Below are 24,967 nucleotides of genomic sequence, written 5' to 3'. Positions count from 1 at the left end.
CCGTCCCAACCGGCCTGCCTAGGAGATGCTGGGCACCGGAGAGGGCATCGAGTGCTGCTCCCGCTCGAGCCTGGCCCCGTTCGGCCCCGCTCCCCCGCCCGTCGCTCGCCGTGCGCGGGCCCTTTAAGCCGCCGCCATCTTTGCTGCGGGCGCGGGGAAGCCGCCGCCGCTCGCTGGCCCCGCCCCTCTTCGGGCCCTCGCGCGCGGCCCGTTGGGCGCCGCCGCGGCACTTCCGGCGCCGCCGCGCCAGCGCTTCCTTTCCGGTGGCCATTGTCGTGGCGGGAGGTGAGTGAGGGCCGGGGGCTGCATCCGCCGCCATCCGCCCGCCGGGGCCGCGCCCGCCGCCGCCACAGCCGCGCGCGGGGCCGCGGGGGAGGCCCCGGGGGCGCCGATGGGGCCTTGCCGGGCCGGGGACCGCGGGCTTGGGGGCGCCTCGGATGTCGCCGCGCTAACCGTGCCCGTGTCCGCAGGCCGCAGCCATGGCGCCCAGCCGCAATGGGATGATCCTGAAGCCCCACTTCCACAAGGACTGGCAGCGCCGGGTCGCCACCTGGTTCAACCAACCCGCCCGCAAGCTCCGCAGGTGAGTCCCGGAGCTCCGGGGGCCGCGGGAGGTGCTTTCCCGGCTTCTGCGGGACCGCTGAAGCTGCCGGGGCGCCGTGGGTTTGTTTAGCCATTCTCTGCGCGTGCTCAGAGCCAGTCCCTGCTAGCTGCAGCCAAGTGATGAGACATCTCCGGAATCGCTGCATCCACAGTGATGAATGCTCTTCCCTGGGTCTCTGATGGCACTGGCGGTTCCAGGGCAGCAGCAGCCAGCCCGGCCTGCCTGTTCGTTCCGTAGGCATCGCTGGGCAGGAGTAGCATGTGTGATAGAGATGCCGTGTAGCCGGTGGCTGTCACAGGTGGGCAAGAGGCTAGTGACACTTGGCTTGCACCCACCATAGTGTGACCAGCAAGACCAGGGCAGTGCCTGTCCCCTGTACTGGTACTGCTGATGTCACACCTGGAACTCCGATGCTAAATTTGGCTCCTCGCTACAAGACAGACATTGGGGTGCTGGAGCATGTCCAGAGAAGGAAATGAAGCTGGGTAGGGTCTGGATTGCCAGGAGCAGCTAGGAGAGCTCGGCCTGGAGAAAGGAGGCTCAGGAGGAACCTCCTGGCTTTCCACAACTCCCTGACAGGAGGGGGCAGCCAGGGGCAGGTCAGGCTCTGCTCCCAGGGAACAGGGACAGGACAAGAGGAAAGGGCCTCAAGCTGTGCCAGGAAATGGTCAGATTGGACATCAGGAGGACTTTCTTCCTGGAAAGGGTGGTCAGGCATTGGCAGGTGCTGCCCAGGGAGGTGATGGAGTCCCCATCCCTGGGGCTGTCCCAAGGAAGGAGTGGATGTGGCACTCAGGGCTCTGGGCTGGGTTGATAAGGTGGGGGTCAGTCACAGGTTGGACTCTATGACCTTGGAGGTCTTTTCCAAGCTAAATGATCCTGTGATCCTGCCATTCCAGGAGGAAGGCTCGCCAGGCCAAGGCTCGCCGCATCGCCCCTCGCCCCGTGGCTGGGCCCATCCGGCCCATCGTGAGGTGCCCTACGATCAGATACCACAAAAAAGTTCGTGCTGGTAGAGGCTTCAGCCTGGAGGAGCTTAAAGTAAGTACAGAGCATCGATTCAAATGAGTGAACTCCCAGTCTGAGCTCAGCTGCTTCTCCTGTCCTGCACAAGGGGACTTCCCCAGGTGTCAGTACCTGCTGGCGCTGCCACAGCCAGGGAAGGCTGTGGATTTCCTAGCTCTGGGAGCAAGGAAGGATGGTCTTACCTGTGCCAGTGGAGTGGGTGTATGAAGGGTGCTTTGAAAGGTAAATGTCTGTTTATCTGGTCAGACTGTCATTTAAAGTTCCATTAAAATCAAGCTGAAATAGGGGAAACTTAGGTTGGATATACAAAGGAAATTCTTCCCTATGAGTGTGGTGATGCCCTGGCACAGGTTGCAGAGAAGCTTTGGCTGCCTCATCCCTGGAAGTGTCCAAGGCCCGGTTGGACGGGGCTTGGAGCACCTTGGGATAGGGGAAGGTGTTCCTGCCCATGGCAAGGAGTGGAACTTGGTGATCTTTAAGGTCCCTTAGAACCCAGACTCTTCAGAGATTGTACAAAATTCGAATTCTGAAAGAGCCTTGAGTCTCCTAAACTTTTTTAGAGGAGTGGGAAGATTAAGATCCTCTTCATTAAATTATTTCTTAATGAAACATTTTTTTGCTGATTCTAAATATTTTAGCCAACGTTTTCATGTTGAGGACCAGGTAAACCCAGCTCAATGTACTTCTAAGATTAGCAGGGAATGTTGTACCAGGAGGAAGAACCATTCAGCGCAGCTTCCCAGAGTGGCTGGATTGATAATAGTTGGATTAGGAACACCTAAAATCTGTGGGAAGCATTTCCTGTCCTCCATTCCTTGTCCCTGTGACCTGCCCAGGTGTGCTGAGCTGATAAAGGTGGTCTGCAGGGCCGCCTGCTGTGTTTCTGATCAGATTCCACATCAGGGCTCGCTGGCAGCCACCAGCCGCCTCTGCGCCTGGTTCGGTGTCTTAATTAAAACATTTATAACTGAAATTGGTGCACTGAGGCAGGGAAATTGTTCTTCTTGGTGCCAAATACTTCATTACTTACTTTTCTTTAATTTTCGGGTGATAGTGGAACACGAAGTAGGATGCAGCTGTTTGTCTGCAAACAGAAAATGAGCTTTTTGTTTAAGATAGTTTTAAAAAATAGCTATTTCATGGTTGTTTCAGATGGTTAGAAAACAATCCTTACTTCATGGAGCTCCCAGTGTTCAGTGAACCAGAGTTGTCCGTGAACTGTCTCATAAATGCCTGTATGAATCCAGGTTTAAATGCGTCCCGCAGGGGTTGTGCTTTGCTCCCCTAGGGAAATCCACCTCCAAAAATCAAAGCCTGCACAACATTTTAAGCACTAAGATACACCAGGACACCGTTTGTTGGTGGCATAATTGGTCCCTCAGCTGATGCTGAGCCTTTCTCCAGACCCTGTATCCCGTGCTGGCTGTGCCTGGATCCCTGCCTGGCTGTTGGGAGCTGTGGCATGCTGACACCACTCTCTCTTTCTCTCTCCTCAGCTCGCTGGCATCAACAAGAAGTTTGCCCGGACTATCGGAATCTCCGTGGATCCCCGGAGACGGAACAAGTCCACCGAGTCCCTGCAGGCCAACGTGCAGAGGCTGAAGGAGTACCACTCCAAGCTCATCCTCTTCCCGAGGAAGCCAGCCATGCCCAAGAAGGGAGACAGCTCTGTGAGTACCTGACTGCTGGAAGTGTGTCCTGTTTTGGGAGGTTTGGTGTCAGGCACAGCTCCTGAGCCTTCTCCATGATGTGACTGCCATAGGTCTGAGCCCAGCACAAGGCCAGGCCTGGCAGGATCGAGTCTAACAGGGCTCTCTGGGTTGCAGTGGCAACCAGGCATTTGGCTGAGCAGCTGCAGCCCTGTTTTGGTGCTGATTCCTGGAGATTTGATCCTTCCCCAGCCAGCTGAGTTTTAGTTTAGGGAGCTAAATTGTCACAATGGCTGGAAATTCCCCCTGGAGTCAGTCCTGCTGGTGGAAGGCTGAGGGACAGGCTGTGAGTGGCTCCAGAGCTGTGTACCAGCCAGGCTTCAGAAGGTGGTTGCTGTTGACATTCAAAAATGCTTTTCATTAAAACCTCTCCAGGATCAGAGCAGAGCTGTGTTTCCTGGCTCTGCTGGTGGTAGATCAGGGAACACAACGGTGAGTTCAGACTGTCCTCATATCTTGTGGGGAGTCCAGCAGCTCCAAGCTGCTCAACTCCCATCTTCAGCACAGGGAGGAAGGGCCTTGAGCCGAAACACTGATTCAGATGTGTTTGCTGGAACTCAGCTGTATTCAGTAAACGTTCAATCATTTTTGTCTGATGGCATGCTTTTACAAGAAGCTGGAATCAACCTGAGAAGGAGTTGCTGAGGAATGTGTTAGGTGTATATGAGGTGTGGGTGCTCAACCTGGAGAAAAGGAGGCTCAGGGAACAGCCTCAGTTTGTGCCAGGGAAGGTGGTTCAGGTTGGACATCAGGAATTTCTTCCTGGAAAGGGTGGTCAGGCATTGGCAGGAGGTGGAGTCCCCATCCCTGGAGATGTCTAAGGAAGGCCTGGACATGGCACTCAGTGCTCTGGGCTGGTGACAAGGTGGGGATTGGGCACAGATTGGACTTGCTTGATCATGGAGGTCTTTTCCAACCTAGATGATCCTGTGATCCTGTGTAAATTGAGAATAGCACAGTTGGTGTCAAAGCTTTCCCAGCTGGCAGAGCTGTGGGCCGCTGCTGCTCCGGCCGGATCCGGGCACAGCGTGGGTTGCTGATGCAGTTTGTCAGTGCCAAACGCTCTGAAGTGCTGGGTTCGTTACCATTTGGTGTTAAACCTCCTGTCAGGATCATTAGCACCATGTTTAAGCTGGGTACCTGCATACAAGCTGTGTTTTAGCTGAGGTTTTAGCCAGAGAAGTTTAAATTCTGTTCTTCTAACGTTCCCATCTTCTCGTTGTGCAGCCAGAGGAACTCAAGATGGCCACTCAGCTCACAGGACCCGTTATGCCCATCAAGAACGTAAGTGTCATTTAATTATGTTTTCTGTGTGATGTAATTGAGGTTGAACTTGTGGAGAGGGTTCTCTCTTTGCTGCCTCACAGCTGAGGGTGACTGTCTCCAGGCACTGCCCATCCTGGATCAAAAAAACCCCAGGAATAAGTCTTTGAGCTGTGAAATTGAGGGCACTTTGGGTTTAGCTGGGCTGGGAGTGCTAAGGCAGGTTCTGTGGTCACCGTTTGTCCTAAATCCTCTCTGCTTCCCAGAGCTGCTGTCAGTGGTGTCACAAACCTCTCCTCATTCCCTGCAATTCCCTGACAGGAGGGTGGAGCTGGGTGTGGGCCGGGCTCTGCTTCCAGGTGACAAGTGACAGAATGAGAGGAAACAGCCTCAAGCTGTGCCAGGGGAGGTTTAGGTTGTATGTTAGGAAAATTGCTTCGCAGAATGGGCTGTCCATCCCTGGCACAGCTGCCCAGGGCAGTGGTGGAATCCCCATCCCTGGATGTGTTCAAAAAACACGTGGATGTGGCACCTGAGGACATGGCTGGTGGTAACCACGGTGGTGCTGGGCTGATGGTTGGACTCGCTATTAAAGGTCTTTACCAACGTTAACAGTGCTGTGATTCTGTGAAGCCTGACTCAGGTTTCCCGTGGTACTTGTTTTTATTCTGCTCCATTGTGCTCCGTGCTGACGGCGAGGAGCCAGTGGGAACGCGGCGGAGCAGGCTGAGGGCAGGGCCTGTAGGTGGCACGAGCACTCCGTTCCCGCTCCGCTCCTCGCGGAGATAATTGCGGGAAGCCTCGGCTCCGAGAGGCAGTCTGACTGTCTGGCGCTCTCTCCGCAGGTTTTCAAGCGGGAGAAGGCGCGTGTCATCTCGGAAGACGAGAAGAACTTCAAGGCCTTTGCCAGCCTTCGCATGGCCCGGGCCAATGCCCGCCTCTTTGGCATCCGCGCCAAGCGCGCCAAGGAAGCAGCGGAGCAGGACGTGGAGAAAAAGAAATGAACTGTTCTCCCCAGAACTGTCAATAAAAAGCCGTAGAGAGCCGGGTGTGCTGTGGTTTTGGGGCACATGTTCTGAGCGGAGCTGCCCCGTGTGCCAGTGGCGGTACAGGGATGTGCTCAAGCGTGGGAAGCCTCATTTGCTGTGATTGGAGGCTCCAGATTTCCCTGAAAGCGAGTTAAACACCTGCCTTGTGCCCACTCCTCTGCCTTGTCAGGGCTGCAGCCTGGGCTCCCTTCTGCTCTGGTTCTGAGGGGCTTTGGGGGTTCCCCCTCCATGCCAGGCTTTGTCTGCTGCCCCTTCCCTGCCTTCCACGCCAGTATTCCTGGTTTGATGATTTCCTCTGTGTGAGGCCAAGCTGTACAAGTTGGGTGTCATGGTGGGGGTCACTCATAGGTGCTACTCACGCAGGGGGCTTCCCCATTTTTTGGGGGGGGGCACGGGGAGCAAGGTGTTGCCCTGCTCCTCAGCTGGGCTTGGCTGGAGCAGAGTCCCAGGGCTGGACTGTGCTGCTCTGCCATGCTGTGCTCCCTGGCCCTTGGCTCAGCCCCTGCTGCTGTTTGGGGACCTTTTAGCCATTTCTTTGTGGCTTAAAGGCCACCCCATGGTAGAGGTGGCATTTGGGGATGTCAAGGTGGCCTTGGCAGTGCTGGGGGAGAGGGTGAAGTGATCTTGGAGGCTTTTTCCAACCCAAGCAATTTTGTGATACTTCAAGTGGCACCACTGGAGCTCAGGAGAGACTGGGGGACTCTGGCCAATCCTTGTGGCTGTTGGGGGGATCCCAGGCTCTGCCTGTCCCTGCGCATGGGGCTGATGGATCACTGGGATGTGTCAGTGGGATCAGAGCTGCTCCAGGAGCACTCACCCAGCGTACTGTTGGTCCATCAGTTCTGGGGCTGTTGTGCAGCTTGGCCGGGATGGGATGAAGCACTCAGTGCGGGAGTCCTGGCAGGCTGCATGAATCCTGGGCGGTTCAGAGAGGCAAGATGTGCCCGATGTGGTGCTTCCTGTGTCCAGTTGCCACCGTGTCCCTCCAGCCGCTCTGCCCAGCCCCCATGTCTGGCCGTGGGTCGGTGCCTCCTGCTCTGCCGAGCCATGCTGGGGGCTGTGGAAGGAGAGTGGCCTATTTCTGCCAGGCGGGCTGGGGATTAGCTCCCAAAGCCCGGACCCTGCAGTGCCCTCGTGCTCGTTAGCCCTATCTGCATTTTAATCCCTCCAAATTTGGGCTAATTACATCATCTTCCATAAAGCTGGGTTGACAGCACTGCAGTGCTGGGGGGACAGGGGTGGGTGGGGGGTCCCGGGCTGGGGACTCCGCATATGGGGCTCCATGTGCATGGAATGTGGGTCTGGATGCTCCAGCATGTAGGGAGGGCACCCGGTGGGTGTGGGGCACCCCATCCTCGTGCTTGGGCTGTTGGCTCAGAGTGTGGGGGGCCAGGACCAGTGTGGCCTTGGGTACCGCATGGGGAGCAGCTGCAGAGGGTGAGGGGCTGTGACTGTGCCATGGGAGTCTCACTTGGAGCAGGAGCTCCTGCCCTGGCACAGCAGCAGTGCTGGGGACCCTGGGGACCCAGCTCAGCCCCGCTGTAGGGTGGGCTCAGCTCCGGAGCCGGCAGCGAGGCAGTTAACGGAGCTTGTCATCCATCTCTCTCTTAGAGCTCCGCTCCCGAGCTGCAGCTTGAGTCAGTTGTGTGGAGGAGGCAGCGGCAGCAGCTCCGGCGGGCACACCGGCACGGCGGGCACACCGGCACGGCGGGCACCCCAACCCAGCCCAGGCCACCAGCACCCAGGTGAGGGGGCGATGGGCAGGGTGGGACTCGCTGTCCCCTCCACTGAGCGATGGATGATGCCAAGGGGTGCCCGCGATCCCGGGGAGGGGGACGGTGCCCACCGGAGCTGGGGCACTGGAGCCACGTGCTGGGGAGGGCCTGGGCACTGAGTGACTTCCCCAGGAAACTTTGGCCGGGCGGGGCACGCGAGGGTACAGGTGGGCAGGGGCTGCTCTGCCCCTGGACCTGCCCCTGCCCCAGTCAGGAACCCCCAGGACCCGCAGGTGGGGGGACAAGCCCTGGACTGGGGCTGGGACTGGCAGAGCCCCTCACTGACCCGTGAGGCAGCAACACCTGGCTGAGTGCTACCAGCATCCAGGGGAGGATGAACCCCGTCCCCAGCATTCCCAGGGGAATCCGTCACCTGCTGGCACAGACACGGAGCTGGTGTCCCCACTCCCCTCCGGAGAGCCCTGCCCAGGCTGGGGGTGCTGCCCGCAGGAACTGGAGGGGGTTTCTATTCCACAGCCCCACACGGGGCACCCCAGGGTGGGTACCCCACCCCACTTAGGTCCCCCTTCCCCTCGGGACACATCCTGCCCCTGGGGTGGGGCTGGGACAGAGCTGGGCACGGCCCTGCAGGACCATGTGAACCCCCCCACAGCAGTGCCCACGGGGCTGGCTGGGACTTGGGGGCACACGGGCAGTGCCACGAGGGTGGCCAAGCTCCCGCTCACCCCACCGTGCTTTGATGCCTTGCAGGGCCCCGCGGAGCCACCGGGACTGGAACCGGCCACCCCGCCTCGGAGCGGGTCCCTGGGGTCCCTCTGCCTCACCCCTGTCCTGCCACCGGGGCCGTGCCCGGCACCGCGGGGCGCCGTGCCCCGGGCATGACGGGCACCTGCCCGGCTCCCTGACGGCACCCTAGGCAGCGGCCGCCCCACTCACCCGCCATGCCCTTCGCCCACGGGGCCGCCTGTCCCCCACCACGCCCGGCCGGCCCCCGCACCGCGGCCGGCATGGGCGACGTGCCCGAGCCGTGCCCGCAGGCCCCGCTGGCCGTGCTCTCCAAGGTGGAGCTGCGGGTGAGCTGTAAACACCTCCTGGACCGCGACACCCTCAACAAGTCGGACCCCTGTGTCCTGCTGCTGATGCAGTCCCAGGGCCAGTGGATGGAGGTAGGAGAGTGGGGGGCACAGCTGGTACCCACCGCGCTGGGCAGGGCAGGGCGGGCCCCGGGGACGTGGTGGGGCTGGACACAGGCTGGTGGATGCAGGGGGCTGCAGGAGGTGGTGGGGGGCGAGGTACAGGGTGCAGAACAGGGGTTGGGGTGCAGAGCAGGGGTCAGGGTGCAGGAGATGGTGGGGAGCAGAGTGCAGGGTACAGAGCAGGATTCAGGAGATAATGCAGGTGGAGTATAGGGTGCAAAGCAGGGTAGTAGGTGCAGAACAGGCTGCAGGATTCAGCCCAGGGTGCAGAATGAGGCGCAGGGTTCAGCCCAGGGTGCAGGGGTCAAACCAGGGTGCAGGAGATAATGAAGAATGGGTTGCTGGGTGCAGAACAGGCTCAGGGCTCAGAACAGGGTGCAGGGTTCAGAACAGGGTACAAGGTGCAGAACAGGGTGCAAGGTGCAGAACAGGGTGCAGGATTAGGAGCAGGGAACAGAGCACGGAGCTGCACCAGGATGGGGTGCAGGAGACGATGCAGAGTAGGGTGCACAGTGCGCAACAGGTTGCAGGGTGCAGAATGGGGTGCAGGGGGTGATGCAGAGTGGGCAGGGCACTGTGGGGCAACCCGCAGCCTGTGGGGATGGTGCTAACACTGGGTCACATCCAGCCCACTGGGGCTGCAGTGGGGCCGGGGAGCAGGGTGGGGTGGGGTGGGGTGTCCACCGTGTGTGGCTCCAGAGTGGCTCCACTGCCCCAGGACAGGGACACAGGATATTTCAGCCCCACCTGGGGTGGCTCAGGGCTGGAGGGCTGGTGCTGAAGCTGGCACTGAACTCACACTGGCACTGGGGCTGAAACTGGCAGTGGGGATGGCACTGGAGCTAGCAGTGGGGCTGGCAGACACCAGGATGGCACTGGGGCTGGCAGTGGGGCTGGCACGGCTCCTTCCATCCCTCCCCGTGCTGAGCTCTGGGCTGGCACCGGCAGCTCCATTCTAATCGCGGCAGCTCAGCCGGCAGATTTAGCGCTAAATCCCTCGGCGTGTCATCGACTCCGCTCGAGCCAGCGCGGAGCCGGGGGGGGACAAGGGCCCCGTGCCAGCTCTGGTGTGCTGTGCCATGCCAGACACTCGTACCCGGCTGTGCCACAGTGCTCTGTGCCACGCTCTGTGTGCCCGTGCCGTGCTGTGCCATGCTCCACACTGTGCCATGCCGTGCTGTGCCGTGCCATGCTGTGCTGTGCCAGACACCAGCCAGCTCCAAGAGGCAAGAGGGCCCCTCCTGAGCCACCTTTTGGAGTGACTCCTGTCCCCTCCCTGTCCCAGCCCGCCTGTGTCCCCCAGACGAGGGGGTGCCTGAATCTGGCTCTGCTGCTGGCTCAAAGAGCTGAGATGGCCCCGGACCTGCTGGCAGATCCTGGCACCAGAGGGTCCAAGGCACCCAACACCCACATCCCAGAATGAGGGGCTGGCAGTGCCCAAGCAGGAGGGACACGGGTGACTGTGGCAGGGTGGTGGCAGTGTGGGCTCAACAGATGCTGCCAGACTGGGCAGGCAGTGGGCAGGGGCCAGCGGCTGGCAGAGTGCCCTGACCAGGATGTGTCCCCTTGAGTCAACACTGGGCAGGGACGGATGCGGGGGAGGCTCCGGAACTGCTCAGCATCCGTTGTCAGCATGGCCTGGAGATGCTGAGGACCTACTGCCCACTGGGGCCACCGGGGCTGGGTGACCCCCAGGCCTGGCCACCCCATGACGGGCACAGAGGCTTGTCCTGGCACCAACCCATTGTTCCTTCTCCAGTGGAGCTGCGGCAAAGCACAGCCAGAGTCAGAGTATCCCCTTGGAGCACAGTGGGAGCGGCACCCCAGACCCAGGGCTGGCAGGGCTGGAGGCTGTGGGGGGCACAAGAGGCTCCTTCAAATGTCATTCACTTGGGCACAGCTGGTCCTTCCCAGCACCCCCCATCCCTGCATTCCCTGTCCCTGCATCCCTATCCCTCATCCCTGTATCCCTCAGCCTGGCATCTCCCATCCCTTCATCCCCCACCACAACAGCTCCCATCCCTCATCCCCCATCCCCGCCTCCCCACACCCCTGTGTGAGCTCTGGCATCCCAAGGCCCTGTGCCGCTCCCACGCAGGTGGATCGCAGTGAGGTGATCAAGAGCAACCTGAACCCCGTGTTCGCCAAGATCTTCACGGTCGATTACTACTTCGAGGAGGTGCAGAAGCTGCGCTTCGAGGTGTACGACAGCCACGGCCAGGCTGGTGTGGGCACGCACGACGACGACTTCCTGGGGGGCATGGAGTGCACCGTGGGGCAGGTGAGCCTGGGGACCCCCGCCCGGGGACCCCGCGATGGTGTCCCCTCCCCAACCCTGGGCTCTCGCAGATCGTGGCGCAGAAACGGGTGACGAAGCCGCTGTTCCTCAAGTACGGGAAGTTCGCGGGCAAGTCCACGATCACGGTGAGCACCGAGCCTGTGCTGGGGGTGACAGTGGGGTGACACTGAGCAGGGGCACTGGGGCAGCACCAAACCCAGGCACATGGGTGGCACTGGGATGGGGTGCACAGGTGGCATGGGGCTGGAATCCTGGGATGGCACCAGACAGGACACATGGGTGGCACTGGACTGGGGTACTGGGACAGCATCAGACTGGGACATCTGGGTGGCACTGGACTGGATCAGTAGGGTGGCACAGACTCTTGGGGGTGGGGAGGGCTCAGGGTCGCTGGTGGCATCTACTGGCCATCCTGAAGGTCCCTGCTGTGCCAGGGAGGCACGTGGGACCCTGTCCCTGCCCGGGGCACCACAGGGGGGGTGATGCAAAGCCATGCCGGGCACTGAGCACCCCACGGCCGCCTCTCCTCGCAGATCATCTCAGAGGAGATCTCGGGGAACAACGGCTACGTGGAGCTCGCCTTCCGTGCCAAGAAGCTGGATGACAAGGTGAGCCAGGTGCCAGGGGGCAAACAGGGCAGGGCGGGCAGGGTGGGCAATGCTCTGTCCCATCCTCCTCCCCCAGGACCTCTTCAGCAAGTCAGATCCCTTCCTGGAGATCTACCGCATCGACGACGACCGCAGTGAGCAGCTGGTGTACCGCACCGAGGTGAGGCCGCAGCGGCACCGGGCCCTCAGCTGCCCCATGGCCACCCCAGGGGCTCCCGGCCCCACTGAGCCCCCCGTCCCACAGGTGGTGAAGAACAACCTGAGCCCCATCTGGGAGCCCTTCAAAGTCTCCCTCAACTCACTCTGCAGCTGTGAGGAGAAGAGGAAGCTGAGGGTGAGGAAGAATGATGGGGAGCCCTATTCCCGCCCTGGGGGCTTATGTACCCCAGCTTCCCTGGGGGTGTGCTGGGGACCCCACAGTGCTGGGGACAGGGCTGAGGACCCCCTGGTGCTGGGGCTGAGCCGTGCCCATCGCAGTGCGTGGTGTGGGACTACGACTCGCGGGGCAAACATGACTTCATCGGGGAGTTCTTCACCACCTTCGAGGAGATGCAGAAGGCGATGGGGGAGAACAAGGTGGGACACGGGGACACGGGGATGGCCTGAGGTCGTCCTGTGTGCTGCCAGCAGAGCCCGTCCTAGCAGCCACCTTCCAGCTCCTCCTCTGGGTTTGGGGTCATTTTCTGCTCACTGCCCTCCTTTTTGGGGAAGGGATGGTGGGTTTGGGGTCTTCTGGGGAATCAGTCATGGATGGGGTGGCTGGAGCCTGGCTGGGAGTGGGGGAAGACAGCTGCACCTTGGGGCTGTGGGGGTGCAGGGTTATTGGGCTGCAGTGTTCCAGGACTGTGGGGTCCCCACTGTGCCGAGCCGTGGCACCGGGGGCTGCGGTGCCGGGGCTGGGCCGTGTCCCGGGCGGGGGCCGCAGGCAGCGCGGGTGCCGGTGCCACAGGTGCAGTGGGACTGCATGAACCCCAAGTACAAGATCAAGAAGCGCAACTACAAGAACTCGGGGGTCGTGGTGCTGCTGGACCTGAAGGTGAGCGCCTGGGAGCTGTGCCAGGCTGTGCCCGGCCCCGTGGGCCGGCGTGGGGCAGGGCTTGACGCAGGTCCCTCTGGAAGATCCACAGGGTTTACTCCTTCCTGGATTACATCATGGGCGGCTGCCAGATCCATTTCACGGTGAGCAGCGTCCCCTCCCCAGCCAGCAGGGACACACCAGTGGCCCTGCTCACCCTGGGGGACCCTCCCTGCCCTCCCATCAGGTGGCCATCGACTTCACAGCCTCCAACGGGGACCCCCGAAACAGCTGCTCCCTGCACTACATCAACCCCTACCAGCCCAACGAGTACCTCAAGGCGCTGGTGGCTGTGGGTGAGATCTGCCAGGACTACGACAGGTTGGTGGCTCTGGAGGGTCCTCCAGGGCCACACACACTGGTGACGGCCACCCGGGCTCAAATGCTCTGGTGACAGGCACTCAGGGATGGCACTGGAGCTCCTCACATCCCTTCTCTTGCAGCGATAAGAAATTCTCAGCTCTGGGCTTTGGTGCCAGGATCCCCCCCAAGTACGAGGTGAGGGGGTCTCAAGTTGCCAAGGCCCTGTGGTACCCCAGGGATGTGCTCATCCCTCTGGGTACCCTCGGCACTGGTGGTGCTTTGCAGGTGCCAGGGGCTGTGGCAGGGGGTGGATCAGCTGTCCCCTCCCCTCCCCTTCCTCCCTCCAGGTCTCCCACGACTTCGCCATCAACTTCAACCCCGACAATGATGAGTGTGAGGGTGAGTCCAGCTCCAGAGGGGCTGGATCCACGGCTGGGACACCCCTCACCCCTCGCACACCCCACAGGCATCCAGGGCGTCGTGGAGTCCTACCAGAGCTGCCTGCCCAAAATCCAGCTCTACGGCCCCACCAACGTGGCTCCCATCATCTCCAAGGTGGCTCGTGTGGCGGCCGACGAGGAGCGGACCAAGGAGGCATCGGTGGGTCCCGCTGCCCCCCGGGCCGGGGCTGGGCTGAGACCTTGCACACTCGTGACAGTCGTGGCTGCTCCGGCGTGGGGCCGGCAGCCGGGTGAGGCAGGGCAGCCCCCGAGCATCCCTGTCCCCCCAGCAATACTTCATCCTGCTGATCCTGACGGACGGGGTGGTGACGGACATGGCGGACACGCGGGAGGCCATCGTCCGGGCCTCCTACCTGCCCATGTCCATCATCATCGTCGGCGTGGGCAACGCCGACTTCACGGACATGCAGATCCTGGACGGGGACGACGGCGTCCTGCGCTCCCCCAAGGGCGAGCCCGTCCTGCGCGACATCGTCCAGTTCGTCCCCTTCCGCGAGTTCAAGAACGTGAGTGCAGCAGCGACGGGCTCCTGCCTGCCCCTCCCTGCCCTTCCTGGCCCCTGCCTGCCCTTCCTGGCCCCTCCCTCCCCTCCCGTTCTCTCCCGTCCCTTTCCATCCCCTCCCAGTCCCACCCCATCCCCTTCCGTCCCGCCCCCGACTTGTCCCGTCCCCTCTTTCCCCCTCCCATCCATCTCCTCTCTTCCCTTCCCTGTCCTCCCCATCTGTCGCTCCCGTCCTCTCCCGTCCCCTCCCCTGTCCACATCCCCACGTGGCGGCACAGGGACCCGGTGCCCGCGGCTCACGCCGGTGTCCCCCGGTGTCCCGCAGGCGTCACCCACCGCCCTGGCGAAGTGCGTGCTGGCGGAGGTGCCCAAGCAGGTGGTGGAGTACTACAGCTACAAGGCCTTCCCCCCGCGCTGCCCCCGGCCCCCCACCCCCGATCCCAGCCTCGGCTCCCCGCAGTGAGGGACCCCGAGCCCCAGCCTCAGTATTCCCTAGTGAGGGACCCCCGACCCCTGACTCCAGCCTCAGTTCTCCCCAGTGAGAGACCCTCCAGTGCCCCTCAGCCCCAGCCTTGGGTTGCCCCAGTGAAGGGCCCCCGACCCCAGTCTCAACACGTCCCAGTGAGACCCCCCCACTCTCCCGGTGTGCCATGGGGACAGACGGGGTCCCCGCAAGTCCCAGCCCTGCCGCAGCCCCCGCCTGGCTGGGACATGGGGAAAGTCCCGGCAGGATACCCCCGGCACTGCTCGTTCCCGGTGGTCTGTGCCCTGTGGCCCGGACCCACCCCATCCCTGCTGTCCCCTCGGTCCCCTCGGTCCCCGCTTCTCTGTCACTGTGATGTTTGGAGGCTGCATGATCTCCCCAATAAAGCACCACCCCTGTGCCCATCCTCCTGCTCTCTGGGTGCTGACCCCCACCCTCCGGGGGCTCAGTGGGGGCTGGGCATAGAGACTGGCAGCTCCTGGGTGCTGCCGTGTCCCCTCACGGTGGCACCGTGCTGCCCCACCTGGTGACAAGAGCCGAGGGCAGCCGCAGCCCCCACATTCCGGGTGTCCGTGGCTGGCAGCGTGCCGGGAGCGCCCGAGCAGCCGCCGCTTGGATGTGCCGGCGTGGGCGCTCGCCCCGCTGTGCCGCGGCCCCGAATCCAGGGCAGGGAGCGGAGAGAGGCGGCAGCGGAGTGGGCCCTGCTGCCCGGCACTCAGCCACTGCCACGTGCCGTGTGCCCTGTGCCATGTGCCGTGTGCCCTGTGCCGTGTGCCATGTCTTCTGTGCCATGTGCCGTGTGCTGTGTGCCGTGTGCCCTGTGCCGTGTGCCATGTCTTCTGTGCCATGTGCCGTGTGCTGTGTGCCGTGTACCCTGTGCCGTGTGCCCTGTGCCATGTGCCGTGTGCCCTGTGCCGTGTGCCCTGTGCCGTGTGCCATGTCTTCTGTGCCATGTGCCGTGTGCTGTGTGCCCTGTGCCGTGTGCCCTGTGCCATGTGCCGCGTGCCCTGTGCCCTGTGCCGTGTGCTGTGTGCCATGTGCTATACGACGTATGCTGCACGCCGTGCACCGTGTGTCCCCAGCTGTGTTCCATGTGCCCATGTGTGTGCCACGTGTGTGCCATGTGCCACAGGCCAAGTGCCACAGGCCACGCACCGTGTTCATGTACCCTGTGACATGTACTGTGTCACGTCCCACGTGCTGTGCGTCCCCTGCCACGCTGTGTGCTGTGTGCCACATGCCATGCACCACGTGCCGTGTGTCATGCGCTGTGTGCCATGTCCCACGTGTCTGTTCCATGTGCCACATGCTGTGTGCCATGTGCTACCCACTGCCATGTGCTCTGTGCCATGTGGCATGCAGTGTGGCATGCTCCGTGTGTCTGTTCTGTGTGACGTGCATTGTCACGTGCCACACGCTGGGTGCCTTGTCATGTTCCCTGTGCCGTGTTTGGTGTGCCATGTGCCGTGTGCCATGCTCTGTGTGCCATATGCCATATGCCATGTGCCATGCATCGTGCTGTGCCACATGCCATGTGCCAGGCACTGTGCCAGGCTGCTGCCACATGCTGTGTGCTGATGCTCCCAGCATGGTGCCAGCAGATGCTCCTGGCAAGGTGACATTCCCAGGGACAGGATGTGCCCAAGGCCACCACAGGGACTGAAACCACCGGGGCCTGGGACAGCCTCACGGGGCAGGGGCCACCTGAGAGCTGTTGTGCAGGTGGCATCGAGCTGGGCTCTGGGATGCTGCCATCTCCCCGGGTGCAGGCACAGGTACCAGGCTGTCCCCATGCGGGCGTCACTCACCGGGACGGCTCTGCTGGCCCTTGGGCACTGCTGGCAGCACAAGGCACAGGCTGGGGCACAGTCCCTGCACCCCCATTCAGCACCTATTTATAGCTCCTGATTCATCCCCTGTAAGGCGGGATCATGGATGTTGCCCTGGAAACCCAAACCAGCCTGGGAGGCTGCAGCAAGGCCCAGTCCTGGTGCGGGCAGGAGCTGCCCTGGCACTCCAATCCATGGGGACAGATGGGGACCCCAGGGTGGGTGCAGAGGGACCCCATGGGGCTGGGAGTGTCCAGAGACACCACGCTGGGTTGTCCCCACCGGCAGTGTGGAGGGGCTGGCAGAGATGGCAGGGTTAACAAGACTGGCAGAGGGGGCAGGAGTGGCAGGACACTGGTGCCACTGTCCCACAGTGCCACAGCCCCCAAGGAGGGTCTCACCACATTCCCCCTCTCAGGCAGGGGGGGATGGGGTCCTGGGGATGCCAGGGCCAAGCCCTCACCCTGCAGGGGCAGGGTAACAGAGCCAGTTAATTATTGACTGAGCATCTGCTTCCCGAGTGGCTCCACAGGGCAATTCCTTAGAGCACGGCAGTAGAGGGGCTGGGGACTCGGGGTGCTGTCTGCCTGGGAGACCCCAGGGTGCTGGGGGGGGGGGGGTGAAACAAACCCCTCAGTGCAAACACCCCAGGAGGGGAGATGGGCAGGGGGAGCATCCAGCCAGGGTAGTCGGGGCAGGGGGCACTGGAAGGGGATCCCCTGGGAGGGAGACCCCAGGGGTGGAGGGCCCTGGGTCCTGCTGAAGGAGCCAGCTCCGTGCCACAAGCTCTGCCGGCAATCCCTGTGGCCATGCTGTGACCCCGTCCCAGAGCCTGGCACCCCGCCATGCCCGTGCTGCCCACCCGGTCATTGCCCCCGCCTGTTGATAAGGTCCTCGGGGATAGGTCCCCACCCCGATGTGTTCTGAATAACAGCAGCTCTTCCCGCTGCTGGTGCCGCTTCCCGCCTCACACCCATGAGAACAGCTGTCTGCCTGGAAACAGCAATAAATATTTATTTCTGTAGGGTGGGGTGGGCGGAAAGGAGGGTCACGGCCATGTGCCCCTGACTGGGGGGAGCAAGGCCACGGGGACGGCCACAATGCATGGCCGGAAAAGTTCCCTGTCCCCAGGGAGGTGGGATGGTGCCATGGCCCCCCACCGGACCCCCAGCCCCATGGGAACCCCTGGTGCCGGGGTGACACAGGGGGGGTTTCATGGGGTGCCTGAGGGGGCCCGTGCAGGGTGCCCCCACTGCAGTGGTTCTCAGCAGGTGGGGGTTCAGTGTCCCCCCCAAACCCCAGGTCCTTCAGGCCATGGGCCATTGGGAGGGCAGCTCCATGGCCCCCATCTCCTCCTGGTAGCGGCGGTTGAAGAGGGCATTTTGCTCGGGGGAGAAGTGGCTGCGCCAGTCCCCCACCACCCCTGTGGGACAGAGGGGATGGGGAGTCAGGGATGCTGCACCCACACAGCCCCCGTGCCCCCCAGCCCAATTCCCCCTGACCTTTGCGCATGAAGCGGCCCTGGCTGTGGTCCATGATCTCGTTGGGGATGAGGGAGTAGTTGGCCATGGCGTTGTCCCGCATGGCAGAGAAGCTGCAGTGCTGCTCCAGGGCTGCCAGCGTCCCCGGTGCCAGCGGGCACCCCAGGAAGGTGCTGAGGCGCTGCGCTGTGCCACGCAGGTCCTGGGGCAGGAGCACGGTCAGCACTGGGCACCAGCAGGGACGGGGACAGGGATGGGGACGCGGCGAGGCTCACCTGGTGCAGCTCCTCGTAGGTGACGTAGAGGATGTCCAGGAGGTGCCGCTGGCCCAGCCAGCCCTTGACATGGTCAAACCAGGAGCCGTAGTGCACTGGGGGAGGTGGGGGGTGACGGGCGGCCCTGAGGCTGAGTGCCCCCCCAGAGACCCCCCTCCAGCCCTTACCTGTGCCCTCGAGGAACTGCGTCAGGAAGGCATCGAAGGAGCTGGGGTCGGGCAGGAACTTGGCCAGGTGGTGGAAGTGGTAAAAGGAGACAGCGACGTCTTTGGGGTTCCTGGCCACGTAGATCACCTGGGGGGACACAGTGCCACCCCCATGGCTGAGGGGATTCCGCTGCACCCCTCTCAGAAAGCCCTCCGCATTTCCCTGGCTCTGGGAAGCTCCGTGGGTGTGGGATGTCCCTGCAGGGACCCCCAGACCACTGGGGACCCCTCACACCTTGGCCTTGCTCACCTTGGCCTTGCTGCGCTGCAGGGCGGGGGCCAGGACGTGGGCGGGCAGGTGGGTGGTGAGGAGCCGGGGGGTCTCGGTGTCCTGCAGAGCCTCCCGGCAGTAGATCTGCTCCAGCCAGGGCGCCCGCTCCCAGTTGGGAATGGTCTTGGCTGGGCGGGCATCTCCAAGGCTGAACAGCAGCGTCAGGATCTCCTGCATCCAGGTGGTGCCTGCAGAGGTGTGTGTCGGGGAAGGGCCACGGCGCACCACGGGGCATGGCACCTTGGCATGGCACGGCATGGCACTGTGGCGCAGCATGGAATGGCACCGCACTGGCACAGGCAGCACAGATTGGCACAGCAAGGCACGGCTCAGCCTGTCCCATCCCAACGTGTCCCGTCCCAGCAGCTGGGCTGGCAGGGCCGTGTCCTCCCCCCCTGAGCCCCCAGGGACCCCTGTCTAGGGCTGGGGATAGTATGGCAGCAGCACAGGGGCTCAGCGGGCAGGAGCTCCTGGCCAGGGGTCCCCGTGCTGTGCGAGAATGGCCGCGGGGACCAGGTCCGGGTGTCCCCAAGCCCGGCCATCTGCCAGTCCCGCCGGCAGCTCCAGAAAAGCCCCCCCGCACCCCCTCCAGCTGGGGGTCCCAGCCCTGTCCTATCGCGTCCCCTCGTTGTCCCCGCAGCCCCTCACCCGATTTGGGGTAGGTGGCGATGAGCACGTCGGTGTCGCGGAAGGTGAAGGCGGCGGCGAAGCCGAGGGACTCCTGGGTGTGGAGGTGGCCGGGCAGGGAGATGCCCGCAAAGGTCTCGGTCACCTCCATGCGCTCCATGGCCCGGCCGGGCGGGACGCGCTGGGAGCCGCTTAAATAGCGCCGAAAGAGGAAGCGGCCCCGGCGGGCGGGGGGCCGGAACCCCCCGGCACATTCCTGCCGGGGCGCCGGGAATCCGGCCGCGCTGGGGCCAGCGCCGGGAGAGCGCTGCTGGCAGGGGCTGGAGACACCCGGGATGGGATGGAAGGGGATGGGTGGGATGGGATTCCTGCCTTCCCAGACCCCCCGCCGCAGCCGGGAGAAACGTGGGGGCTGAGCCACCCCGGGAAGGGGGCCGGGAAGCCCGAGGGATGCCAGCCCCACACCGTCCCCACCCGAGCTCCCCGTGGCTGGCACCGGCGGAGGGGGTTCCCGTCCCGGCACACTCCAAGGATGAGGTGTCTGGTTGGGCCGGCCATCTCCACGTGGCTCCGTGCCATTCCCAGAAGCCCCACCAAGGCCTCTTGCTGGGAAGAACACCACGGCTGGAGCCAGCAGGGATGTGCAGCATCTGCAGGATAACGGTGCCTCAGTTTCCCCTCGGGACGCTGCAGAAGGACAGGAGTGTGAGGAATCCAAGCACACATGGAGGACCAGCAGCCGCCCCACACCACGGCCGTGCCACCCCGGCTGCTTCCCCCCGGGCATGTGGCGGCTCCAGCGCCATGGCAGGGGGTGGCTCTGGGGTGGCTGGAGCCCATCCCAGCCCCGTCACCGCACGCAAGCCGGAAAACTTAATTCACAGCCGTTGCACGCAGGGACTGCCCAAGTGTCCCGGGGCCAGGGTGAGCGGGGCCGGGGATGCTGGGGGTGCCGGGGATGCTGAGGGTGCCAGTGCTGAACTGGGGGTGCCGATGGATGCCAGTGCTGGGGAGGCTAAGGCAGGGATGGGACTGGCACTTTCCCAACCCAAAAAAATCTGGGCTTCATTAGACGGATTGGGAGCGTCACCGCGGCTCGGAGGAGAGGCCTTGGCACAACACAGCCACTGAGGGCTGGGCTGGGGGAGGCCGTGGAGCCCTGGCACTGCCAAGTGGGCACAGGGCACCCAGGGAGGAGTAGCGCTGCGCTCCTGGTTATTCATTGACGGTGGGAGGGGACGGAGGAACGAGGGGCAGCCATCCCTGTGCGTGTGCTCACACGGTGGTGGTGGCAGGTCCCCCCTTGTCCCCAGCAGCACCCAGCGGGAGAAGATGCCAGGCGGGAGCGTGTGGGTGCTGGTGCTGGCGCTGGCACTGCCCAGCAATGGACAGCAGCACCTGGAGGAGGCCAAGCGCATCATGACCACCACGCCGGTCATCGACGGGTGAGCAAAGGTCACCTGGCTCTGCAGCGTGCCGGGCTGCTCGGTCTCTGTGGGAAAATCCCAGCTGGGAAACCCTGCTGGGACAGCCCGATGGGGGATCCCCGGGCCGGGCACCCCAGGGCTGTGCGGGAACAGGGAGCAACTTTCCCAGGGGATCCCCATGCCAGGCACCCCAGGGCTGTGTGGGGACAGGGGACAGCTCCCCCGGGGATCCCATGGGACCGTCCGTGCAGCCGAGGGGATCCCCGGCGGCGCAGCCCAGCGGGACTGAGCAGGGTACCGGGAAGCCAGGGCTAGGCTGCCCTGGGGAAAGTCCCTGCTCTCTTCTTGGGACCCTCAGGAGGCTCCGGTCCCCTCCAGCTTTCCCTCGTGGATCAGTGCTGTGCCACAGCAGCCACTGGAACAGGGAGCCGGCAGGGGGATGTGGGACTGTGACGCAGGAGCGGGAAGCGGCACCCAGCCCGGAGCCTGCCACTTCCCCGCTGGCACCGCCGGCTGTGGGATGTTCGTGGCAGGATGTCCCTGCGGTCACATCCCCGTCAAAGGGATGTCGGACTGGCTCCCCCGGGTGTGAGGGCTGATGATGGGTGGGAAAGGTACAGGGGAGGGTCCTCCAGGGGCCCCACACGGCACTGTCCCCTGGGACTGCCCTGTGTCCAGCTCCTGGCTGGAACTGCTTGGGTGGCTTCTGGCTGAGAGGACAGGTGGGTGGACAGATGGACTGATGGGGGGATGGAGGATGGATAATAAATGGGTGGGTGGATGCATGGATGCATGGATGCATGGATGGAAAATGGATGGAATGACAGCCAGACAGGGGGACTGTGTATGCAGCGAGCCAGGGGGGTGGGCAGCCTGAGGAGGAGTGGGCAGAGGGTCAGACCACTCCTCAGTGCCCATCCTGTCCCTGCCCAGGCACAACGACCTGCCCTGGCAGCTTCTCCAGAGGTTCAACAACCAGCTGATGTTGCCAGCAGCCAACCTGACGCTGCTGAACAGCACCCACACCAACATCCCCAAACTGCGCCAGGGGCACGTGGGTGGGCAGGTGGGAGCACTGGGACGGGCATTGGGGTGGGCCCTGGGAAGGGCAGGGAGCAGCCGGGTGGGCAGGGGCACCAGTGAGGGGACCACGGGGAATGGGGGGCACTGGGGTGGGCAGGAGCACAAGAAAGAGCACTGGGGTGGGCAGGGACACCAGAGGGAGCACTGGGGCTCTCGGGACAGCACCAGGACTGGCAGAGACGCTGGGGTGGGCAGTGGGGTGGGCAGTGGGGTGGGCAGTGCCCATGCTGCCGTCCTGACGGAGCGCCCGTGGCAGTTCTGGTCCGTGTACGTGCCCTGCGAGACGCAGAACAAGGACGCGGTGAAGCGCACGCTGGAGCAGATGGACGTGGTGCAGCGCATGTGCGACCTGTACCCCGACACCTTCGCCTGCGTCACCGACAGCAACGGTGAGCGGGCACAGGGACGGCACCACGGGGCGCTGACGGGCCGTGCCCACCCCAGCTGATGCCCCCGCCCTCCCGCAGGTGTCCGGGAGGCGTTCCAGAGCGGGAAGGTGGCCAGCCTCATTGGGGTGGAGGGCGGTCACTCCATCGACAGCAGCCTGGGCGTCCTGCGCACCCTCTATCGCCTGGGCGCCCGCTACATGACCCTCACCCACAGCTGCAACACCCCCTGGTAAGACCCCCAGTGGGGACAGAGAGGGGGCGGCAGGGCCAGTGTGGGGGGATGTGGTCAGAGGTGTGGCCACTCTGATGCTCTCCCTGCTCTGCAGGGCTGACAACTGGCTGGTGGACACCGAGGAAGAAAAACCTGTGCACCACGGCCTCTCACCCTTTGGGAAGGTGAGGAATAGCATCAGCTGTGGTGTCCAGGAGCAGTGGCATTGGAGGAATGTGGTACTGGTGTCCACTGGCCCCATGCTGGGTGATTTGCCCTGGCTGTAGTGTTCCTTCCATCCATTCATCCATCCGTTCATCCATCCATCCATCCATCCCCGCACCCACCAGTCCATCCACCCATCCCTCTGTCCCATCAGCCAAAAGCCACCCAAGCAGCTCCAGACATCCCCACAGGGGACCCCTCAGAGGACCCTCCCATAACACGTCTCAGCCCCCCAACCCCATCCCTGTCCCTGCAGAGGGTGGTGGAGGAGATGAACCGCCTGGGCATGATTGTGGACCTGGCCCATGTCTCAGTGGACACAATGAAGGTTGTGCTGAACATCTCCAAAGCCCCCGTCATCTTCAGCCACTCGTCTGCCTACAGCATCTGCCCGCACCGCCGCAACGTGCCCAACGACGTGCTGCAGCTGGTGGTGAGTGTGGGGGCACGGCCGGGCCAGGGCAGGGACAGTGGGGGGGTGCTGGGGGGCTGGGGGCTCAGGGCTGTTCCCCCCAGGCCTCCACGGACAGCCTGGTGATGGTCAACTTCTACAATGCCTATGTGACCTGCAGTGGCACGGCCACGCTGTCCGACGTTGCAGGTGAGGAGGTGCCCAGGCAGGTGGGGGGTAGCAGTGACCCCTCTGCCCTGCTCACCCCAGTCCCCCCCCCAGACCACATGGACTATGTGAAGAAGGTGGCCGGTGCCAAGGCCGTCGGCTTCGGCGGGGACTACGACGGGGTCTCAGGGTAAAGGGGGGCGATGGTGCAGGATGGGATGGGATGGGATGGGATGGGGTGGGATGGGATGGGATGGGATGGGATGGGATGGGATGGGATGGGATGGGATGGGATGGGATGGGATGGGATGGGGCAGTGTGTCCCCACCATGGGGACTTCCTGAAGGGCAGGAGCATACCCCCATGCCCTGTGTGGGCAGCTGGGGGTGCTGGGGGTAGCCCAGCTGTGACCTGTGGGGTGGCACAGGGTCCCCACTGGCCTGGAGGACGTTTCCAAGTATCCTGCGCTGGTGGCCGAGCTGCTGGCGAGGAACTGGACAGAGGAGGAGGTGAAGTGGGCCCTGGCTGAGAACCTGCTCCGGGTCTTCAGCAAAGTGGAGGAGGTGAGTGGGGCTTGGGAAGCACCGGGCACAGGGATGTACAGGGCAAGGGGCACTTGGGCCATGGGGACACAACTGGCACTGGGAGCATCAGGAATGGGGATGTATGGGACATGGGGCCACGTGGCACGGGGACGCTTGGGGCAGCAGACATGGGTCAAACATCAGGGCATATGGCACTCAGGAATTTATGGGGACACAGGGTGGCACAGGGACTCACGGGGCACCGGGACATCCGTGGGATGGTGTGGGGGGGCACAGGGAAGTGCGGGGTGGTAGGGGCTGTGTGGGGACGGGCACTGCCCCTCACAGCGGGAGCTCACCATGTCCCCACGGCAGGTGAAGAAGAGCCTGCAGGGCACAGCTGCCCTCGAGATGCCCATCGCCTTCGAGGAGCTGGAGGGGACGTGCAGAACCAGCTACGGGTACTCCAAAGGCGCCGGCACCGCCCGGGCCCCGTCGGCAGCCCTGGCGCTGCCCCTGGCCCTGCTCCTCTCCGTGCTCCGCTAACACGCGGCTGCCACCGCGGCCCCGGCACCGTGCCCGGGGGCGGCCGGGCGGGGCACGACCCTGCGCCCTTTTCCGCCGGATCTGCCGGCGAAATAAAACCGCGGCTCGAGCAGTGCCGGCAGCGAGTGTCCGTGTGGGACCCTGCGGGACCCCCGCCAGCGCCCATCGGCTCCTGGCTGGAGGTGTTGGGCCACCCCGGCGTGTCCCCGGCCAGCCCGGCATGTCACCGGCGGGGCAGAGCAGCCGGGTCCCGGCGGCGCCCACCGGGAAGCCGTAACCGCACCGGGAGTGACACATCCCGGCAACACCTGGCCGGGGCGGCTGCGGCGCTGCCTCCGCAGGATGCTTCCACTAATCATTAGCTAATTAATTGGCTACTTAATTATCTCCTTAGCAATTTCCTCTCGCATTCAGGAACAGCCTGTCTTCGGAGCGGAGGCGGGGGAACAGGCAGGAGAAGGAGAGCCATCTTCCTGTGGCATTCGGGATTTGGCTGAGGCACGGGGCCCGTCTGCCAGCCCGGCACAGGGAGGGGATGGGGACAGGGAAGGGATGGGGACAGGGAAGGTTGCACATCCCCGCAGCCCCGTCCCTGGCAGTGAGGCTGCTGTGGGCAGGTGCTGATGGCAGGATGGGTGCGGTGCCACCTCGGTGCGGTGCCAAACCCGGGGTCTCCCCTCGGGCTGCCCGGCTTGTCCCCACGAGGGCTGGGGAACGATGCAGGGAGCTGGGCTGGCCCAACTCCAATGGGGAGGGGAGCTGGGCTCCAGCTGCTCCGAGCTCCTGCTCACCCTGGTCCCCCCGGTCCGGGGACAGGAGAGGGACAGGTCCCTGCAGGAGTGGCGGCAGTGGGGGAAGGCGGCTGTCCTTGTCCTCCAGCACCGCCAGAGCGGGTACCCAGAGCCACTTCCCAGCTCCTGGATGGGCAGAGGCTGTGGGAACAAGAGCAGCCCCTTCCTCCTCCTCAGCTCCAGGGCAGCCCCTTGGCACCAGGTCCTG

At 63.6% G+C, this 24,967-nt stretch overlaps 4 protein-coding genes across 6 annotated transcripts; 3 read left to right on the top strand and 1 right to left on the bottom strand.

Annotated features, from left to right (window-relative positions):
• Positions 1 to 195: 195 nt before the first annotated feature.
• RPL13 (ribosomal protein L13) lies at positions 196 to 5,645 on the top strand. Its single transcript, XM_069027304.1, has 6 exons — positions 196 to 285; positions 471 to 583; positions 1,504 to 1,645; positions 3,127 to 3,300; positions 4,567 to 4,623; positions 5,448 to 5,645. The coding sequence occupies exons 2-6, from the start codon at positions 480 to 482 to the stop codon at positions 5,604 to 5,606; spliced, it is 636 nt and encodes a 211-aa protein (XP_068883405.1). The 5' UTR covers positions 196 to 285; positions 471 to 479; the 3' UTR covers positions 5,607 to 5,645.
• A 2,683-nt stretch (positions 5,646 to 8,328) lies between these two features.
• Positions 8,329 to 14,368, top strand: CPNE7 (copine 7). 3 transcript variants are annotated; one of them, XM_069026525.1, is made up of 15 exons: positions 8,329 to 8,553; positions 10,682 to 10,864; positions 10,933 to 11,007; positions 11,416 to 11,490; positions 11,567 to 11,650; positions 11,735 to 11,824; positions 11,968 to 12,066; positions 12,440 to 12,526; positions 12,610 to 12,669; positions 12,753 to 12,886; positions 13,009 to 13,063; positions 13,216 to 13,267; positions 13,335 to 13,468; positions 13,599 to 13,835; positions 14,157 to 14,368. In XM_069026525.1, the coding sequence occupies exons 1-15, from the start codon at positions 8,329 to 8,331 to the stop codon at positions 14,292 to 14,294; spliced, it is 1,728 nt and encodes a 575-aa protein (XP_068882626.1). In that variant the 3' UTR covers positions 14,295 to 14,368. The 3 variants fall into 3 exon arrangements, with proteins under 3 accessions (XP_068882626.1, XP_068882628.1, XP_068882625.1); XM_069026527.1 differs by having other exon boundaries at positions 8,350 to 8,553; positions 11,968 to 12,048; positions 12,416 to 12,526; XM_069026524.1 differs by having other exon boundaries at positions 8,350 to 8,553; positions 12,440 to 12,669; positions 13,216 to 13,468.
• Positions 14,369 to 17,134: 2,766 nt separating this feature from the next.
• On the bottom strand, positions 17,135 to 19,258 carry LOC138116870 (sulfotransferase 2B1-like). The gene is given in 7 exon segments (XM_069026662.1): positions 17,135 to 17,567; positions 17,647 to 17,827; positions 17,901 to 17,995; positions 18,068 to 18,194; positions 18,357 to 18,565; positions 19,026 to 19,239; positions 19,241 to 19,258. Coding segments are annotated over 7 exon segments (960 nt in total). The 3' UTR covers positions 17,135 to 17,451.
• A 966-nt stretch (positions 19,259 to 20,224) lies between these two features.
• DPEP1 (dipeptidase 1) lies at positions 20,225 to 24,083 on the top strand. The gene is made up of 10 exons (XM_069027047.1): positions 20,225 to 20,449; positions 21,365 to 21,497; positions 21,771 to 21,903; positions 21,982 to 22,132; positions 22,230 to 22,299; positions 22,596 to 22,772; positions 22,856 to 22,940; positions 23,013 to 23,088; positions 23,326 to 23,461; positions 23,798 to 24,083. The coding sequence occupies exons 1-10, from the start codon at positions 20,337 to 20,339 to the stop codon at positions 23,966 to 23,968; spliced, it is 1,245 nt and encodes a 414-aa protein (XP_068883148.1). The 5' UTR covers positions 20,225 to 20,336; the 3' UTR covers positions 23,969 to 24,083.
• Positions 24,084 to 24,967: the final 884 nt, after the last annotated feature.

The sequence above is a fragment of the Aphelocoma coerulescens genome, chromosome 11 (assembly GCF_041296385.1).
Source record: "Aphelocoma coerulescens isolate FSJ_1873_10779 chromosome 11, UR_Acoe_1.0, whole genome shotgun sequence".
Classification (NCBI taxonomy): Eukaryota; Metazoa; Chordata; class Aves; order Passeriformes; family Corvidae; genus Aphelocoma; species Aphelocoma coerulescens.
This window is presented reverse-complemented; position numbering and strand designations above follow the sequence as displayed.

What these genes read in the sequence shown, in the direction of transcription:
- RPL13 (XM_069027304.1), top strand. Translation starts at nt 480, where the DNA reads ATGGCGCCCAGCCGCAATGGGATGATCCTGAAGCCCCACTTCCACAAG. An exon ending in TCAGCCTGGAGGAGCTTAAA is followed by an intron (nt 1,646 to 3,126) that starts GTAAGTACAGAG and finishes CTCTCTCCTCAG; the next exon opens with CTCGCTGGCATCAACAAGAA. An exon ending in CCGTTATGCCCATCAAGAAC is followed by an intron (nt 4,624 to 5,447) that starts GTAAGTGTCATT and finishes CTCTCTCCGCAG; the next exon opens with GTTTTCAAGCGGGAGAAGGC.
- CPNE7 (XM_069026524.1), top strand. Translation starts at nt 8,395, where the DNA reads ATGGGCGACGTGCCCGAGCCGTGCCCGCAGGCCCCGCTGGCCGTGCTC. An exon ending in AGGAGAAGAGGAAGCTGAGG is followed by an intron (nt 11,825 to 11,967) that starts GTGAGGAAGAAT and finishes TGCCCATCGCAG; the next exon opens with TGCGTGGTGTGGGACTACGA. An exon ending in CCTTCCGCGAGTTCAAGAAC is followed by an intron (nt 13,836 to 14,156) that starts GTGAGTGCAGCA and finishes GGTGTCCCGCAG; the next exon opens with GCGTCACCCACCGCCCTGGC.
- DPEP1 (XM_069027047.1), top strand. Translation starts at nt 20,337, where the DNA reads ATGCCAGGCGGGAGCGTGTGGGTGCTGGTGCTGGCGCTGGCACTGCCC. An exon ending in ACCACGCCGGTCATCGACGG is followed by an intron (nt 20,450 to 21,364) that starts GTGAGCAAAGGT and finishes GTCCCTGCCCAG; the next exon opens with GCACAACGACCTGCCCTGGC. An exon ending in ACGACGTGCTGCAGCTGGTG is followed by an intron (nt 22,773 to 22,855) that starts GTGAGTGTGGGG and finishes TGTTCCCCCCAG; the next exon opens with GCCTCCACGGACAGCCTGGT.